The sequence below is a fragment of the Bos grunniens genome, chromosome 8, assembly GCF_055505025.1.
Source record: "Bos grunniens cultivar Pamir isolate PY7600 chromosome 8, Bosgru_T2T1.0, whole genome shotgun sequence".
In the NCBI taxonomy this organism is placed as follows: domain Eukaryota; kingdom Metazoa; phylum Chordata; class Mammalia; order Artiodactyla; family Bovidae; genus Bos; species Bos grunniens.
In genome coordinates this window covers 14927561-14947587 of record NC_141172.1, presented here as the reverse complement: position 1 = coordinate 14947587, position 20027 = coordinate 14927561, and the positions used below count along the sequence as shown (strand labels likewise).

At 39.6% G+C, this 20027-nt stretch overlaps 1 protein-coding gene across 21 annotated transcripts in view; it reads left to right on the top strand.

Moving 5' to 3' along the window:
• Positions 1-20027, top strand: part of LOC147366685 (uncharacterized) — a 361042-nt gene that overhangs the window by 216593 nt on the left and 124422 nt on the right. For all 21 annotated transcript variants that reach the window (XR_015169471.1, XR_015169463.1, XR_015169459.1 and 18 more), the window contains one exon: positions 6622-6748. Coding sequence is in view for 3 of the 21 variants with exons in the window: in XM_086414899.1 (XP_086271025.1) it covers positions 6622-6748 (127 nt within the window). In the remaining 18 variants the exon portion in view is untranslated. The remainder of the gene's footprint in view (positions 1-6621; positions 6749-20027) is intronic.

Here is a 20027-nt window from a genome sequence, read left to right as displayed (position 1 = left end):
TACCACATGGGCATTTGAGTGCTGTTGTCTCTTTGTCCTTTGAAGCCAAAGAGATCCAGGCTTGACGCCAGCTTAAACTTCAACAGGTCAGTGAAAACTGACCTAAAGACTCAGCTTCCTCAGCTGAAAGCAGAACTAATAATAGTATCCACCTTCCATGTAGGATGCACAGCATAATGTGTACAGATTGCAGAGATGTTTAAAATGCATCCAGTGAAAGTCAGTTGTTCTGTTTATAAGCATTCTTTGTTAATTGCACCAAAAGCAATTTAAAGCATTTCTGCCTCTTCATTAAAATGAAATGATTTTGCTGTAGTATGTACAGTTATATAACCAGCCATAAAACAATGAGTCTACTAGGAGACTCCTCTCTGACTTGGGACCAGTGGTATATATAATTTTGTATGTTTGCCTGTGTGTATTTGTGTGTGTGTGAGAGACAATGGAAGTGCACATGGAAGCCGATGGAACAAAGTCTCTGAAATATTAAAAGAAAAACAACTTTCATCCCCGAATGCTAAAGCCAAGTGAATTTTTACTTTTTTAAGAAGCTTCCTTTGTAACTCTCCTGATTTCTTTGTGCAGATGTAAAGACCTTTTGCCTGATATCATATTCCTACTGCCTGAGGAACTTAACATTTCTGTAGTCCACATCTTCTGATCATGAATTTTCTCAGTGTTACATTTGTCTGAAAGTATTTTGGTTTAATTATTGCCTGGTGTAGTTACATCAAACCCTCTACCCTCTGCAGTGGGAGGAGGCCCATCGCTACACTGGGGTGAAATTGCCTTAAGGCACACTGCTACAAATTTTACATAAATCTCTTGTTTCTTTTCCCCTAGAATGTCAGTCCCATTAGAGCAGGAATGCTCTCAGAACTTAGTGTGGGAACATCTCAGCCACCTTTTCCTCTGCAGCCGCCATCTTGGCCGCCGCCTCCCTGGTTGCAGCTGCAGCCTGGCCCTCCTTTGGCTTCTCTGGTGTTCCTCCAGAGCCTTCATTGTCTGTCGCCGCCGCCCATCCCTACCACACCCTTTTGCGTAGAAGGGTGATGCGACAAGGTTCTACTGTCATGTCTGCCCTGGTGACAGTGAAGCAGCCAGCTGCTTGTGGGAGTGAAGATCGAGAAGCAGGAAGTGGGGGTGGGAACAGGACAGACGGTCCAGGGCGCGACCACATCAGGGATGGGCAGGATGAGGAAGCTCAGCAAGCTGTGGCTACCTGGGACTCCTGGAGTCAGAAGATGCCATTTGGAAAGAGGAAATGGAGCTGAGGAAGATGGTGATGGTGATACCACAACCTGGGATGGAGAGATGGATGTGGGGACAGGGAAGGTGGGGGTAGGGACGGGTGTGTGTGTGTGTGTGTGAATTTAAGAGAATTCATGGCAGGCTGGTTTTGGGAAAAAAAAAAAAACCTAAAAAATATTAAAGGAGCTGTTTACCAGGCAAGCGAAAGAGCCTCTAGGCTAAGGAAGATGTAAAGAGCATATTAGAAATACTGAGTTATAGTCTTGGACCTGCTGATGAAGAGGTCTACACATTTATGACCAATTACAGGCTGTGTAACCTCTAAAATCTCATCAAATCATCTGAAAGGTGGAAAAAACAAAACTTTTGTGATGGTTTATTTTATGTAGTAACTTGACTGGGCCATGGAATACTCAGATATCTGGCTAAACAATTTTTCTGGGTGTCTACAAGGGTGTTTCTGGGAGCGATGAGCATTGAACTGGCGAACTGACTAAAACAGATGACCGTCTCCAATGTGATTGGGCATCACTTCACCTGCTGAGCGCCCACCTAGGAGAGAAAGGTGAAAGAAAGTTGAATTCTCCCCACCTGCTGTGTGATCTGAGCCTCGGATCTCCTGCCCTGAGTGGGACTCACTCTGTCAGCGCTCCTGGTTCTCAGGGCTTCAGGCTTGGACTGGACTTGAGCCATGAGCCTGCCAGCTCTCTGCCCTTGAACTTCACCATCACTTTTCCTGAGTCTCCAACTAGTGGAGGGCAGGTTGTGTGACTTCTCAGCTTCCGTTATCCTATAAGCCAATTCCTTAGATATGCAGGTTGTTTATTTCCTAAAGAACCCTGACTCATATCCCTCCCTTGTATGACAGTTGACAGTTGATGTATCCAGTGCCCTTCCAAGAGCAGAGGGTTCAGTGGTAAAGAATCTGCCTGAAAACTGCAGGAGACGTGAGAGATGTGGCCGATCCCTGGGTCGGGAAGACCCCCTGGAGAAGAAAATGGCAACCCACTCCAGTGTTCTTGCCTAGAAAATCCTGCGGGCAGAGGAGCCTGGCAGGCGACCTACTAGGCTCTCATCTCACCTCAGCTCCATTTCCTCCTTCCAGGTCGTATTTTCTGCCTCCAGGGAGTGAGAGGTATCCATAGCTTGTCCATGGGGTTGCAAAAAGCTGGACATGACTGAGCACGCATGCACAGACTTAGAGCATGCAAACCACATAGTGAGTGCTACTATTATTAGACTCATGAAGTTGGAAATCAAAATAGGATTCACCTGCCTTCCTAATTTAAATAAAGAGGTCTGCACATTCGTGACCTCCATGGCTCTTTTAGGGGTGTATCTGCTCTTTGTGAAGTCCATAATTTAATTCCCTAGATTTTGAGTAGAAGTTCTCATTTGCATGCCAGCCAGACATAGATAAATGCATGTGTAGAAAAGGCTTGAATAGTTTTCAATATATTCTAATTATTCATCTTGGTGATTTTGTTTCATGGAAAATTCCTCAAAGAATTGAGCAGCATCATCATTTGTCTAAATCAAGTAAACTCAGAAGGTTTGGTAGGCTATTTGTCTGTGCAAATAGAACTACTCTACTGTTACAGAAATAACAGAATAACTTAGTCCATATTAAGCTGCCTTCCTGTGTCAGATTTCTTTTCCCCCTCGTGTTCAGCTTTTTCGCTTTACCAAACTTGAATTTCTAAAGCACACATCCAAGTGTGTCTCATCTCCAACCCTAACCCCCCAGGGGCTCCTCACTGTCAGATGGCTTGGTCTGACATGCCCGCCACCCCTTTCCAGCCTCAACTCTTACATCACCCCTCAGAGACCTTATGTTCTAGAGAAACTGAGACATACTTTATGCCATGTCCCATATTTCCCCAGTGGGAGTGTTTAAATTCTACCCATGCTTGAAGGCTTAGCTAAAATGGCACTTCTGCCTTGCAGCTTTCTTTAATTCCCTTTCACAAAATCTGGGTTATCACAGCGCTTTTATTTCACCTGTCTTGCAGCAGATTGTGCCTGCCTGTTCGTTTGCGTAACTGTTTCCCTCCCTCCCTCCCTTCCTTCCTCACTGTGTATACCTACTATGTCTCACATGCTGTGCTACATGCCAAGCCGGCGGCCAGAAATGAAACAGGAAAGATCCATGTTCTTGTGGATGTGGGCAAAGACAGCCAGCCCCTAATCAACCAAAAAGCAAATTTATAATCACAAAAGGAGTTGAGTACTGCCAAGAAAAGCACAGAGCACCATAAGCTAGCATAACAGGAGTGCATTTAGGATTTAAAGCAGGGAGAGAGATTTTGGTCAGGGAGGTGGTGTAGACCTGGTCTAGCATACATGAAGGTACTAACAAAAGACACAAGTAGATGTCATACATTCAGGTGTCCTGATCCCCAGCCTACAGCTAAACAGTTATGCTCTCCTGGAGAACTTATTAAAACACTCACATTTTCTTTGGTGCACATCCATCTACCTAAAGAACAGAACACCTTGATTAGCCCCCCTGTTTAGCTAATTATCCCTTTATCCAAAATTTACTGTTTTTAAACTGTCTGTGGGTTTCCCTTCTCCCTTTCTTCTTTCTCGTATGAATCCTGATACTGTTTTTGCTAAGTGCAAGTAACAATGATTACTAAGTTATTTTTGGTTTCTTCTATGTATAAGTAAATGCCATGTTAATAAATATCCACCTGCCATTTATTTTTTGGCAGAACTACCATTTACTGAGCTTTGTTTATGTACCAGATGTCATGCTAAGAGTTTTGAATATATATCTTATCTAATTTTCACAACAGATCCCTAAGATCAGTTATCATTCTTTTATCCTCAAAATGGAAGCTAAAACACAGAAAGATAAATCAAGAGAGGCCCAATATTTCAATGTTCTATTTGACTCCAAAACCTGGGCTTTTAACTATGATGCCATATCATTCCCAGTGGTACAAGTTTCTTTAAGGGAAGGAAAATATTCATCCATAGTGAGTCCTGACATGCGAGATGAAAAATCAGGTGGGATAAACACACTTGTTACAATGATATTTTAGAAATACAGGGGCTTATGCTGATTCTCTGAAAACCTGACTCTCAATTTTAAGGTCCCAAATCAGTCCAAATTCAGATACCAGATTCCCATGATAACTGAAATAGGTCCAGTTCACAAGCAGTAACTCCAGATTTTTTTCAAGAGAACTGTTAGATGACCTTGTAAATATGTATATTTTTTCTCTGAACATACTTTTACCAAGTAGATTTTAAACTATTTTTCTGTGTACCCAAATATCTGTCTGCCTTCTCTCCTTTTCTTCCTTCTTGGTTTCATTGCTGTTGTATTTCCTTCCTTTTCCTGTTTCACTTCTTATCTCCCTCGTCCTTTCATTCCGTCTCTTCTCTGTCCATCCATCTTCTTTTTTCATTTAATACATGAGTCAAGGAGTGACAAAGTAGTTGACATTTCCAGAAATTCCAAGGATCCTTGCTTCCCATGAAAATGGTTCTCAATCATTAGTATTCCTATAGCTGGGTTCAGGATCTGGCATATGAGTTATCTTAGTTGGAGAATTTGTGCACCTCTTGTTGAGGGTGATTTGTAACTTTATTTAGAAGGGAGTTTTGTTTTCTAAAAGATGATCAGAGGTACTACTTGCTTCCCACTAGAGAGAATTTCTAAACCTTCTGAAAGCATTCTACCATGAATGAAAAATGAGGCTAGGTGATAAATATGTGGACCTTGAAACCTTAAACACTGAGATGCTCATCTGAGCCCAAACTATTCTGCTGTAAACTTTTACAGCAGAATAACCTGATTAACTTCCAAGGTTTGACATTTCCTATTATCAGTCAAGCCAGAATATCTCTTAAGGAAGAGCCACTTTGCTGTCTTGTTGGTGCTGTGCTTCAAAAAATCAAAATGGTGCAGACTGAAAGTAATCTTAAAAATTTTGTAACATGTGCTTGTGGGTATGTATTCAGATATACATGTGCAGAATGAAACTTAGATGTGACTGCATCAGAAGCAGTCTAATGATTTGGCATCCTTAAAGCAATACTCTTTAAATACCAACATATAGTTAGTAATATAGAAGAACATATTGATAAAAACTATGCCTCTCTTTACATTCAGAATAAGAAATTTATTAAAATACCTGGATAAAATATTTTAAAGCTTTTTGTAGCCATTTCCTCCCATGGTTTTTAGCCATTCATGATTTAATAGTGTTTCTTAGTTCATAATTTACTAAGGAGAGAAGTACCTTACATGAATATGACTACAGGTTTGTTACAAATATTGTTTAAAAGTATTTTTTCTTTCCTGCTTGATGTTAGCTAAACATTTCCAATTTTACTCTGGTTCTAGTTGTTTATCTAGCTTTCCGTTGTTTAAACTGGAGCTTTATTGTGTGTATTCATTTTTTTTTTTCTTTTTGTTTGAGAGGTTGTTGTTTTTCTTTTAGTTTTAATTAGCATTAGTTGCTCAGTCATGTCCGACTCTTTGCAACCCCATGGACTGTAGCCTACCAGGCTCCTCTGTCCATGGAATTCTCCAGGCAAGAATATTTGAGTGGTTTGCCATTCCCTTCTAGAGGGAATCTTCCTGACCCAGGAACTGAACCTGGGTTTCCTGCATTGCAGGTAGATTATTTACCATCTGAGTTAGTAAGGGAAGTTTTTATTTTAATTGTAGTTAATTTACAATGTCATGTTGATTTATGCTATACAGCAAAGTGATTCTGTTATACATACATACGTGTGTGTGTGTGTGTATATGTGTGTGTGTGTATGTATATATATGTATGTATGTGTGTATATATACACACACACATTCTTTTTTAAAATATTCTTTTCTATTATGGTGTATCACAGGATATTGAGTATAGTTCCCTGTTCTATATGGTAGGACCTTGTTATTTATTCATCTTGTATATAATAATTTGCATCTGCTAATCTCAAACTTCCACCCTCCCTTCTCCCACCTACCCTTCCCCTTGGCAACCGTAAGTCTGTTTCTGTGAGTTTCTATTTCTGTTTCATAGACAGGTTCACTTGTGTCATATTTCAGATTCTACATATAAAAGTATATATAGTTCTTTCTCTTTCAGGCTTACTTCACTCAGTATGATAATCTCTTGTTGCATCCATGTTGCAGACAATGGCATTATTCCATTCTTTTTTAATAGCTGAGTAGTATTCTGTTGTGCATATGTACCATATCTTTATCCATTCATCTGTCAGGGGACATTTAGGTGGTTTCCACGTCTTGGATATTGTAAATAGTACTGCTGTGAATATAAGGGGAATGCTCTTAATTTTTGAAACTTAGATAAATAACATTTCTAATGTACTACATCATACGTTTTTCTGTTTCAGATTTTGCTTCAGTTTTCCTTTGACCTTCAACTGACTGCTCTCAGTGCTTATAGCTTGGATCAAGGTGCATGGAATAGAAGATTTTATACTCATAAGTTAATAGCCAACAGTGAACATCTTCCGATCTGTGAGTTTTTCCACTAATTTGAATTAATTTGAACTGGTTTAACATGTGAAGAGTTGACTCATTGGAAAAGACTCTGATGCTGGGAGGGATTGGGGGCAGGAGGAGAAGGGGACGACAGAGGATGAGATGGCTGGATGGCATCACTGACTTGATGAGCGTGAGTCTGAGTGAACTCGGGGAGTTGGTGATGGACAGGGAGGCCTGGCGTGCTGCGATTCATGGGGTCGCGAAGAGTCGGACACAACTGAGCGACTGAACTGAACTGAACAGAGAAAAGTTTTCACACTTTTCTTCTTTCACATGGCAAAGAGGTTTTCATGTCTGTAGATTTACAGAAAGTTGAATCTGGCAGGATCTTCAGAGATTATATAACTTTTTAGTTTTGCTGGGGAACAAAAAAAAGAAAATCTAGCTGGGACAGGTGCTGTGAAGCCCCCTAAACCTCCTGAAACAGGTCCCCTGATCTATATGCAGGAGAATGATGGTTCTGCCATGGTCTTTTTGTGTTTCTCCCAGTTTTCAAGCTTCAGTGGCAACCAGGGAGTTTTTAAAGCTTAAGAGCTTTCTGACTGACTCTCTTCTTTAATTCTGATGGAGCACCACCTTGCAGTCTTGGAGCCACTTGTGGGATGAGATATAAATGGAGCTAGCCAAGAATTAGTTAAATACAGTATAAATACTATGGAGAAGTAGAGTGTATAGAAAAGAAGGATTTGTCCTTGTCAGAGGGACTGGGGAAAACCTCCAGGAAGGCACAATTAAGCCGAAACCATCAGGATGTTTAGGAATTGTCCAACCAAGAGAGACAGTTGCACTAAGAGCTCTATCATGAGAAACATCCAGTTGTTCTTAGAACATAAGATTTTTGAGACCTTGGACTCTGAGGCTGACTGCCTTAGTGAAATTCTCTCCTTTAATAATTTGTCTGTTTCTGTGGGCCAGTCACTGAGGTTCCCTGTTCCTCACCAGTCTTTTCTGTAAAATTAGCATAATAATACTATTGGGGTATTATATTGTTGTCATACTGTTATGAACATTCCATATGAGGCTTGAGTTAAATAATGCATTAAAGCACCTTCGTATAATGCCTAACAGTCAGAATATAACAACTGCTGGCTGTTATTAACCCAGAACTTTGCAAAATATGTTTATAGACATCATATCATTTGATCCAGTGCTTCCATCCTCAGTCCTCAGGACATAGTACCTCTGCTAATGGTACTATCATTCTTTTTGGAGAAAACAAGTAAGCACCATGGTCCCCTAGTAGGGGCCAGGAGTGTCTCAGAGAGAGAAAAGAGGTAGACCCTGGGTCTTAGGGTCCCAGAGAATATGCAGGAATCATCCTATCTAGACTGGAAGTGCATCAGTACTTATAATGCAAGTAGTTTCTCAAGAAGAAAGGAAACACATTTAAGGGACTAGGTTACATTAAGGATTTTGACAACATGACATTTATGGTTTAAGTGCCCCTCAGGAATCGCGGCCTCAAACTGTTCAGTAATGATGTAAAATGGGTGAGCAAACAATTCAAGTGTTACTCTAAGATAATCTTAGCGGGAACACAATGCTGTAAACAGTCCTCTCCACATCTCCGTTTTGTGAAGTAGCTGTTCATTGTTGTCCATTTATTCCTTTACAGCTCTAAGTCTTTGACTAAATCTCTCAGTATCTTCTAACAATTTTTGAAAGATTTTCTCAGGAAATCCAACATAAGATGGTGTGGGCTATTACACTAACCGTAAAGGATGTGATTTCTATTGTAAAGAGCATCTTTTTCGATTGCACACATTTAACCTCTTTATGTCTGGTATTGTGGCTCAGGTGAGGAAAAGTATGATGGCGTTCATTGTGACAATTCTACAGCATGGGACGTTGGTAGATGCTTGTATTGCTGATAAAGTACATTATCCATTTGATCACATTTGATTCTCTGAACAGCTTTTCCCAGTTTTTACTTAGTGAAACTGAGACCTTAAGCAAGTTCAGGTAGTGACAGAGTCAGGACTTGAACCCAACTGTTTGGTCTCCAAACAGAGTGCTCTTGTCACTGAATTGATTTTTGCCTTGTTTTCAGAGCTTGCATGTGAATACAAGAGCAAGCATTTTAGAGTTTGTAAGATTAATAGACTGCAGAAGTGTATTATGGTGGACCCCACTCAACATAGATTCAGTTCCAAGGAAGTATTAAGACTTCAGAGAAACGCAATATTGCAGTAGCCACTGTCTGACCTACTGATCCACTGGGAAGCAGATGTCAGGGGTACAGAGTTAGAGTCAGCTACATGGCTCTGTTATACTTTTCATCCTGGGGCATTCCTCAGAGGAGAAAGGCCCATGTCCTCTGAAGGTCTTTGGGAGCTTGCAACCCTGTTGCAGCAGACAATTTCCAACCATTTTCTGCTTAAGGCAGCCACTGACAAGTTGCTAATGATTCCCTTAGGGTCCCTCACTTCACTTTAAGGATTATGTCACTAGAATTTGAATCAGGGCATTTTTTTATTTTTTAAAGAAAATTCAGCTTGCTTTTTACCACCTTCCTTTGGGATTAAGTTAAGGAAACTAAAGTCATTATCTGCTTGTGGCTTTGCTGAATCAATGCATTTTACTCACTATAAACCCACATGAAGTAGTTCTTTTTCATGAAAAGATGGCATAGGCAGTTTTGAGCCTTGAGTTCTGAAGAACGCACAGAAAGCTCTCTCATGCTGGTAAATTAGAGCTGGCGACAAGGCATGGTGCAGAGCAGTGGTGGGGCTTCTCCTTTTTCAACGCTTCGAGAGGCAGAGGTACCAAATCTCTTTAAAGTAAAATGATAAAAAGAGGGGCAAGGTTAGGAAGGGATAAATAACACTTGGAAATCACAGCGATGGTATGTTTTTCTTTGAATGTTGTTCTAAATTGTACCTTCTTTCCAGTTGCTTAAGATACCTTGTGTTCAAAAGGAATACAGCTTCAATAATCTTGCTTTTGGGGAGGGGCAAATATAATGGACTACACACTTGGTTTAGGCTGAGCAGTTATAACTAGAAAAGCTATCATTTTCTTAAATCTAAGACTTCATTGATTCTCAGATGCACCATATTATGTTAATAGATCACTGAGAGAATAAAATGCTAGCCTTCTGTAGCTTTGACTTGTGTCTTGTCTTTTTGATAGTTTTGATAGTTTTGGGAATTTCTCCTCCTCTTATTTTATTGCTTGGCACTTGGGAGTCACAGTCTTTTGCCTGTGTACCAATAACACAGTTTAATCTACATCTTGGTTTTATCTCCATCCAAAGAACATGTTTGTTGTCTAGTAAGATGTTGACTAAAAAGATACACAACATGAGAGTTGTGAGTTAAGTTTTATTTGGGGCAGAATGAGGACTCTAGCTGGGGAGACAGCACCTCAAGTAGCTTTGAGGGACTGCTCCAAAGAGGCAGTGGGGGAAGGTCGATATATAAGATTTTGGGGAAGAAGGAGTTCAATGCAGTCAAGCACTTACTTTACAAAAGGTTTTCTGCTAGTCATGGGGAGCTGATGTCACCATGAAGGGATTTAGTTTTTCTAGATATGAGGAGATGCAAGGATAGGGGGTCATGAAATCAGTTCCTGAAAATATCTAAAGACCTAGTCCACCAGTTTCCTTAGAGCACAGAGTGCCTCACTCTCCACCCTGAATTCCCATCAGGCCATACTGAAAGTCAGCAGCCATAGCACAGGATTCAGTTCCTCAGAGGCAGATGACAGATGCTCTTGTCATTCAGTCACTGGAAAATGCTCTTTGCAAGTGCCAATTTGTGGTTAACGTAAGAAAATGGGGAATTTCAATCATTACTCAGGTGGTAAAGAATCTGCCTGCAGTGCAAGAGACCCAGATTGAATTCCTGGATCAGGAAGATCCCCTGGAGAAGGTAATGGCTACCAACTTCAGGATTCTTGCCTGGAGAATTCCATGAACAGAGGAGCCTGGTGGGCTACAGTCTAGGGATCACAAAGAGTCAGACTCGACTGAGTGACTAGCATTTTCAGTTTAACAAGAAATATTTGCTTCCCAAATAATACCTCATTTCCATGCTATGGCTCACTTCAACAAAATGATTCTGTTTCGACAGTAATCAACTTAGTTTAGTCTTTTTGAAGACAGGCAAGTTAGGCCATTTGATTTGTCATTCCTGCCACTGGCCAACAATGATGATAAAACAATATCCCAAATTTGGAAAAGTTAAAAATGTGGGAAAAAAAAAAAAACTGTGACTTAGAATTGATGAACTATGAGAGCTCATTGCCTAAACAGCCAAGAGGTGAGAAGACCATCCAGCTATGGGAATTTCAGTTCCATTGACAAGAAAGAATTGAAGCAGTGAGCTGGTAAACAAGAAGACCTTACTATTCCTCTCCGCTTGATTAAACTTTACATAGATTTCTTCATGACTTTAGGCCCTGACTTCCTTTTTCTTAGTGCATGTACTATAGAAAATTGCAATTACAAATTCTTTCTCTGATCCTTTGAGATGCGAATTTTGTACAACTCATCAATGTCTTCTTAAGGACCATCTCTTTGAAATGTAATTCTTGAAAGAGACAGCACCCCTATCTCTGTGTCTCTCTGAGAGGATGGGAGCCTAAATTCTATAGGTGCCAGTTAGCAAAGACAGATGGCCTAACTATGTGGACCAATCTCTCTGCCTAGTACTCCAATATGTTTCCATTAGCTCATCCCAGATCTTAAAAATAACCAATACATGAACATGGTATATTTCTCCATCTATTAGTGTCCTCTTTGATTTCTTTTACCAGTGTTTTATAATTTTCTACATATAGGTCTTTAGTTTCTTTAGGTAGATATATTCCTAAGTATTTTATTCTTTCCATTGCAATGGTGAATGGAATTGTTTCCTTAATTTCTCTTTCTGTTTTCTCATTATTAGTGTATAGGAATGCAAGGGATTTCTGTGTGTTGATTTTATATCCTGCAACTTTACTATAGTCATTGATTATTTCTAGTAATTTTCTGGTGGAATCTTTAGGGTTTTCTATGTAGAGGATCATGTCATCTGCAAATAGTGAGAGTTTTACTTCTTCTTTTCCAATTTGGATTCCTTTTATTTCTTTTTCTGCTCTGATTGCTGTGGCCAAAACTTCCAAAACTATGTTGAATAGTAATGGTGAAAGTGGGCACCCTTGTCTTGTTCCTGACTTTAGAGGAAATGCTTTCAATTTTTCACCATTGAGGATAATGTTAGCTGTGGATTTGTCATATATAGCTTTTATTATGTTGAGGTATGTTCCTTCTATTCCTGCTTTCTGGAGAGTTTTTATCATAAATGGATGTTGAATTTTGTCAAAGGCTTTCTCTGCATCTATTGAGATAATCATATGGTTTTTATTTTTCAATTTGTTAATGTGGTGTATTACATTGATTGATTTGCGGATATTGAAGAATCCTTGCATCCCTGGGATAAAGCCCACTTGATCAATATAGTAAAAATGAGTATACTACCCAAAGCAATTTATAGATTCAATGCAATCCCTATCAAGCTACCAACAGTATTCTTCACAGAGCTAGAACAAATAATTTCACAATTTGTATGGAAATACAAAAAACCTCGAATAGCCAAAGCGATCTTGAGAAAGAAGAATGGAACTGGAGGAATCAACCTACCTGACTTCAGGCTCTACTACAAAGCCACAGTTATCAAGACAGTATGGTACTGGCACAAAGACAGAAATATTGATCAATGGAATAAAATAGAAAGCCCAGAGATAAATCCACGCACATATGGACACCTTATCTTTGACAAAGGAGGCAAGAATATACAATGGATTAAAGACAATCTCTTTAACAAGTGATGCTGGGAAATCTGGTCAACCACTTGTAAAAGAATGAAACTAGACCACTTTCTAACACCATACACAAAAATAAACTCAAAATGGATTAAAGATCTAAACGTAAGACCAGAAACTATAAAACTCCTAGAGGAGAACATAGGCAAAACACTCCCTGACATATATCACAGCAGGATCCTCTATGACCCACCTCCCAGAATATTGGAAATAAAATCAAAAATAAACAAATGGGACCTAATTAACCTTAAAAGCTTCTGCACATCAAAGGAAACTATTAGCAAGGTGAAAAGACAGCCTTCAGAATGGGAGAAAATAATAGCAAATGAAGCAACCGACAAACAACTAATCTCAAAAATATACAAGCAACTCCTACAGCTCAACTCCAGAAAAATAAATGACCCAATCAAAAAATGGGCCAAAGAACTAAATAGACATTTCTCCAAAGAAGACATACAGATGGCTAACAAACACATGAAAAGATGCTCAACATCACTCATTATCAGAGAAATGCAAATCAAAACCACTATGAGGTACCGTTTCACACCAGTCAGAATGGCTGCGATCCAGAAGTCTACAAATAATAAGTGCTGGAGAGGGTGTGAAGAAAAGGGAACCCTCTTACACTGTTGGTGGGAATGCAAACTAGTACAGCCACTATGGAGAACAGTGTGGAGATTCCTTAAAAAACTGGAAATAGAACTGCCTTATGATCCAGCAATCCCACTGCTGGGCATACACACCGAGGAAACCAGAAGGGAAAGAGACACGTGTACCCCAATGTTCATCGCAGCACTGTTTATAATAGCCAGGACATGGAAGCAACCTAGATGTCCATCAGCAGATGAATGGATAAGAAAGCAGTGGTACATATACACAATGGAGTATTACTCAGCCATGAAAAAGAATACATTTGAATCAGTTCTAATGAGGTGGATTAAACTGGAGCCTATTATACAGAGTGAAGTAAGCCAGAAGGAAAAACATAAATACAGTATACTAATGCATATATATGGAATTTAGAAAGATGGTAACAATAACCCTGTGTACGAGACAGCAAAAGAGACACTGATGTATAGAACAGTCTTATGGACTCTGTGGGAGAGGGAGAGGGTGGGAAGATTTGGGAGAATGACATTGAAACATGTAAAATATCATGTAAGAAATGAAAAAAAAAAAACCAGAGTTTGTTTCTCTTGCTCCTCTATGCAGTAGTCTTGAATAAAGGCTGCCTTGTAGATAGTGACTGCAGCCATGAAATTAAAAGATGCTTGCTTCTTGGGGAAAAAGCTATGACCCACTTAGACAGTATATTAAAAGGTAGAGACTTTACTTTGCTGATAAAGGTCCATCTAGTCAAAGCTGTGGTTTTTCCAGTAGTCATGAGAGTTGGACCATAAAGAAAGCTAAGCACTGAAGAACTGATGCTTTTGAACTGTGGTATTGGAGAAGACTCTTGAGTGTCCCTTGGACTGCAAGGAGATCCAACCAGTCAATCCTAAAAGAAATCAGTCCTGAGTATTCATTGGAAGGACCAATGCTGAAGTTGAAACTCCCAATACTTTGGCCACCTCATACAAAGAACTGACTCTGATGCTGGGAAAGATTGAAGGCAGGAGGAGAAGGGGATGACAGAAGATGAGATGGCTGGATAGCATCACTGACTTGATGGACATGAGTTTGGGTAAACTCCGGGAGTTGGTGATGGACAGAGAAGCCTGGCGTGCTGCAGTCCATGGGGTTGCAAAGAGTCAGACACGACTGAGTGACTCAACAGACGTGAACTATTTAACTGAGCCAGTGCAGTTTTTCTTTTATACTAGAATCCTGGTTTTAAAGAAATGGGCAGCATTAAAAGGATCCTTTATGCATACTTAGAAAGTCATAATTCAAAGTAGAAAATGCCTTTTCTAAAAAAAATAAAAAAGTACATTTTTTGGTCTCCCACATAGCTTGTATAGTTTGTTTTTTGAGAGCAAAATCCCTGTGATATACTTGCCCCCTGTAATATTCTCTTTCATTTCTTTTTAAATTAAATTTACTTATTTTTAATTGAAGAACAATCACTTTACAGTATTGTGTTGGTTTCTGCCAGACAACAACATGAATCAGCCATAGGTATACATACCTATGTCCCTTCCCTCTTGAACCTCCCTCCTACTCTTCCCTCTCCATCCCATCCCTCTAGGTTGTTACAGAGCCCCAGTTTGAGTTCCCTGAGGCATAAAGCAAATTCCCATTAGCTATCTATTTTGCATATAGTAGTGTATATTTCTATGTTGCTCTCTCCATACATCCCACCCTCTCCTTCCTCCACCCCTGCCCTGTGTCTGTAAGTCTGTTCTCTATGTCTGTGTCTCCATTGCTGCCCTGCAAATAGGTTCATCAGTACTGTCTTTCTAGATTCCATATATGTGCATTAGTATACTATATTTGTTTTTGTCTTTCTGACTTATTTCACTCTGTATATAGGTTCATCCACCCCATTAGGATTGACTCAAATGCATACCTTTTGATGATTGAGTAATATTCCATTATATTATACCACTTCTTCTTTATCCATTCATCTGTTGATGAACATCTAGGTTGCTTCCATGTCCTAGCTATTGTAAATAATGCTGCAGTAAACATTGGGGTGCATGTGTGTTTTTCAGTTTTGGCTTCCTCAGGGTATATTCATAGTAGTGGGATTGCTGGGTCACATGGTGATTTTGTTCCTAGTTTTTGGCTTCCATAGTGTGTGTATCAATTTACATTCCCACCAATAGTGCAAGAGGATTCCCTCTCCTCTACATCCTCTCCAGCCTTTACTGTTTATAGATTTTTTGGTGATGGCCATTCTGACTGGTGTAAGGTAGTTTCTCATTGTAGTTTTGATTTGCATTTCTCTAATTATGAGTGATGTTGAACATCTTTTCATGTGCTTATTAGCCATCTGTATTTGTAGCCATGAAATTAAAAGATGCTTACTCCTTGGAAGAAAAGTTATGACCAACCTAGATAGCATATTAAAAAGCACAGACATTACTTTGTCAACAAAGGTCCATCTAGTCGAGGCTATCATTTTTCCAGTAGTCTTGTATGGATGTGAGAGTTGGACTGTAAAGAAAGCTGAGAGCCGAAGAATTGATGCTTTTGAACTATGGTGTTGGAGAAGACTCTTGAGAGTCCCTTGGACTGCAAGGAGATCCAACCAGTCCATCCTAGGGGAGAGCAGTCCTGGGTGTTCATTGGAAGGACTGATATTGAAGCTCAAACTCCAATCCTTTGGCCACCTGATGTGAAGAACTGACATTTGAAAAGACCCTGATGCTGGTAAAGATTAGAGGGCAGGGGGAGAAGGGGACGACAGAGGATGGGATGGTCAGATGGCATCACCAACTCAATGGACATGAGTTTGGGTAAACTCCGTGAGTTGATGATGGACAGGGAGGGCTGGCATGCTGCAGTTCATGGGGTCACAAAGAGTTGGACATGACTGAGCAACTGAACTGAACTGATGTCTTCTTGGGAGAAATGTCTATTTAGGTATTTTCCCCACTTTTCAATTGGGCTGTTCTTCTGGTATTTTTTTGCATGAGCTGGATATATATTTTTGAAATTAATCCATTGTCAGTTGTTTCATTAGCTATTATTTTCTCCCATTCTGAGGGTTGTCTTTAACCTTGTTTATAGTTTCATTATCTGTGCAAAAGTCTTTAGGTTTAATTAGGTCCCAATTATTTATTTTTGTTTTTATTTCCATTACTCTAGGAGGTGGGTCATAGAGGCTCTTACTGTAATTTATGTCATAGTGTGTTTTGCCTATGTTTTCCTCTAAGACTTTTATAGTTTCTGGTCTTACAGTTAGGTCTTTAATCCATTTTGAGTTTATCTTTGTATATGGTATTAAGAAGTGTTCTAATTTCACTCTTTTACATGTAGCTATCCAGTTTTCACAGCAGCATTTATTGAAGAGACTATCTTTGCCCCATTGAATATTCTTGCCTCCTTTGTCAAAAGTAAGGTATACCCATAGGTGCATGGGTTTATCTCTGGGCTTTCTGTCTTGTTCTAACTGGTCTATATTTTTGTTTTTGTGCCAGTACCATACTGTCTTGATGACTGTAGCTTTGTAGTATAGTCTGAAGTCAGGAATTTTGATTCCTCCAGCTCCATTCTTCTTTCTCAAGATTGCTTTGGCTATTTGTTCCCCTGTAGTATTTTATTACTGGAAATGCTTTAGTGCAAATGTATTGAGAATTAAGATTCATGTTTAGAACTGTTCATCTTCATTTTTTAATCATAGATGTCAAGGGGTGAAAAAATATTCTTTCTGATCCAAATATCTAATTTTTCAGGCTAATATTCCATAGCCCAGAAATACTGCTTCTCTTAAGATCACATAGGTAGTTAATGGTCAACCAAAAACTATCCAGTGTTATTTCCTGTTGACCAATGATTCCCCACACTGAGCTGAACATTAAACACCTGTGGAATTTGAAAAAATGCTGATGTAGTTTTACAAATCAGGATCAACTGATTCACAATCTCTTGGTTTTGGGTCTAGGCATTTGTGGTTTTTAAAAAGCTCACTGAGTCTTTTCAAAGTGCATCTAAAAAATGCAACCAGGTCTGAAAACTACCAGAATATGTTTTCTCCCTTTAGGTAATATATTAAAACCAAGCAATATACTAATTGCTAGTTTATGTCCTGCACAGAGGAGCAGAGGGTAAGTTTTGAAGACTTTTTAGCATTTCTTTTCAGTCACAAATTCTCATTCTTAAAGCACCCGGTACTTCTTAGTTATTCCATTGCTTTCTTGCCCTGCTGCTGCTGAGTCACTTCAGTCGTGTCCGACTCTGTGTGACACCATAGACGGCAGCCCACCAGGCTCCCCCGTCCCTGGGATTCTCCAGGCAAGAACACAGGAGTGGGTTGCCATTTCCTTCTCCAGTGCATGAAAGTGAAAAGTGAAAGTGAAGTCGCTCAGTTGTGTCCAACTCCCAGCGACCCCATGGATTGCAGCTCACCAGGCTCCTCCATCCATGGGATTTTCCAGGCAAGAGTACTGGAGTGGGGTGCCATTGCCTTCTCCATTTCTTGCCCTAGAAGTGTGTAAAGTTTCATGTAGTCAACTGCTTGACTGGTTACGATAGCTCACAGAACCTGGGAAGGTGGCCTTTTTGTGAAAGCAGATAGCACTTAATGTATCTTTGAAGCTGGTCTATTTGCAGATTGGGCTGTTAGGCACACAAGGAAAGAGTTCTCAATGAACATTTTTATAATGTTACAAGTCTACCAGACTGCTGGCTCATAAGTCTGTACAGGTGATAGATATTTTTTTGCAGATGAGATATGCTTCATTAGAATGAGCTCCTAGGAAGAAAGGAATTGTATAAATGCAAATGATTATTTTTATTATACAAATAAATAAGCCTAATACAGTAATAATTGCAATTAAAGAGAAAGCCAGGTCCCAGTGCCCTTAGAGAGCAACATCTTTGTAAGGAAATCTAATGAACCTTTTATAACTATTATTACATGCCTTAACTGCAAGATTCTGAGTAAGAACCAAACTTTTAGGTGGGTGTTGGCTTTTTTTTTAAAATCCATTAGACATAAATTAAACCAAACCAGGAGATTGAAGTGTTTCCTCCCTCTTCCTCCTACACCACTGTGGGCTTAACCTCAATTTGCTGATGTTGGCAGTATTTGTACAAGCACTGCTATCTTCTAAAGCAAAAGCAATGCTACTGCGATGAGTCAAGGAAAGAATTAGAAACTATATATTTAAAAATCTGTCCTTTTATGAGCAATTTAAATTGGCAGGAAAAACACAATTAAGCAATTTCAAAGGTGTAATTTTATGGAGATTTAAACACTACATCTCTAAACACTTTTTAAGAAAGACATCGGTAATTAAGTTTTTCTATTATTTATAGTTCTAATCTTGGGGAGACAGTGGTGAAGAAAATTGCCAAGAATGTAATTTTTCACAAAGTACAGTTTGAAAATTTCCAGCCTAAAATGTCGAAACAGAAAAAGTGACAGTGCTTAGAGGTTTCAGATGTAGCAAAGAGCAGAGATGTCCTTCTAGCATGGCCCTTAATCGTTAACCAAGGGAGTCCTGCAGACTCCATGCCTCAGCTGGTGATGGGAAAATGTCTTACCTGGAAGTAAGAGAGAGCTTGCTGGAAATACTATTGAGAGACCAGGAAATTGCCAGATGCCTTTAACCCTTCCATTTTCATACCCTATCTTTATAACCTTCCAATATTAGGTTTCATTTTACAGGTACCTCTGGCAGCATCAAGATCTCTAGTTACCCAGAATACTGGCAACTCCTAGTTTTTGAATCAGTTCCATTGCCCAGCTTTGCCATGTTTTTAATGCCTCAGTGAAAATCTGATTCCATAGTTTTTTTTTTTTTTCCCCCTGAAGTTGCCCTCTTTATAAGTCTGTGTGACATCAGATTAGAGCTGAAATCTGCCACAGTGAGATTATTCAGAATAAAAGGGAATCTATAAGTTCAGTTCAGTTGCTCAGTCTTGTCCAACTCTTGGCAACCCCATGGACTGCAGCACGCCAGGCTTCCCTGTCCATCACCAACTCCTGGAGCTTGCTCAAACTCATGTCCATCAAGTTGGTGATGCCATTCAACCATCTCATCCTCTGTCATCCCCTTCTCCTCCTGCCTTCAATCTTTCCCAGCATCAGGGTCTTTTCAAATGAGTCAGTTCTTTGGATCAGGTGGCCAAAGTATTAGAGTTTTTTCAGCTTCAGCATCAGTCCTTACAATGAATATTCAGGACTGATTTCCTTTAGGATTGACTGGTTTGATCTCCTTGCAGTCCAAGGGACTCTCAAGAGTCTTCTCTAACACCACAGTTCAAAAGCATCAGTTCTTTAGCACTCAGCTTTCTTTATGGTCCAACTCTCACATCCATAAATGACTACTGGAAAAACCATAGCTTTGACTAGATGGACCTTTGTTGGAAAAGTAATGTCTCTGCTTTTCAATATGCTATCTAGGTTGGTCATAACTTTCCTTCCAAGGAGCAAGCATCTTTTAATTTCATGGTTGCGATCACCATCTGTAGTGATTTTGGAGCCCAAGAAAATAAAGTCGCTCATGGTTTCCATTGTTTCCCCATCTATTTGCCATGAAGTGATCTGACCGGATACCATGATCTTAGTTTTCTGAATGTTGAGTTTTAAGCCAAGTTTTTCACTCTCCTCTTTCACTTTCATCAAGAGGCTCTTTAGTTCTTCTTCGCTTTCTGCCATAAGGGTGGTGTATCTACATATCTGAGGTTATTAATATTTCTCCTGGCAGTCTTGATTCCAGCTTGTGCTTCATCCAGCCTTGCATTTCACATGATATACTCTGCGTATAAGTTAAATAAGCAGGGTGACAATATACAGCCTTGACGTACTCCTTTTCCTATTTGGAACCAGTCTGTT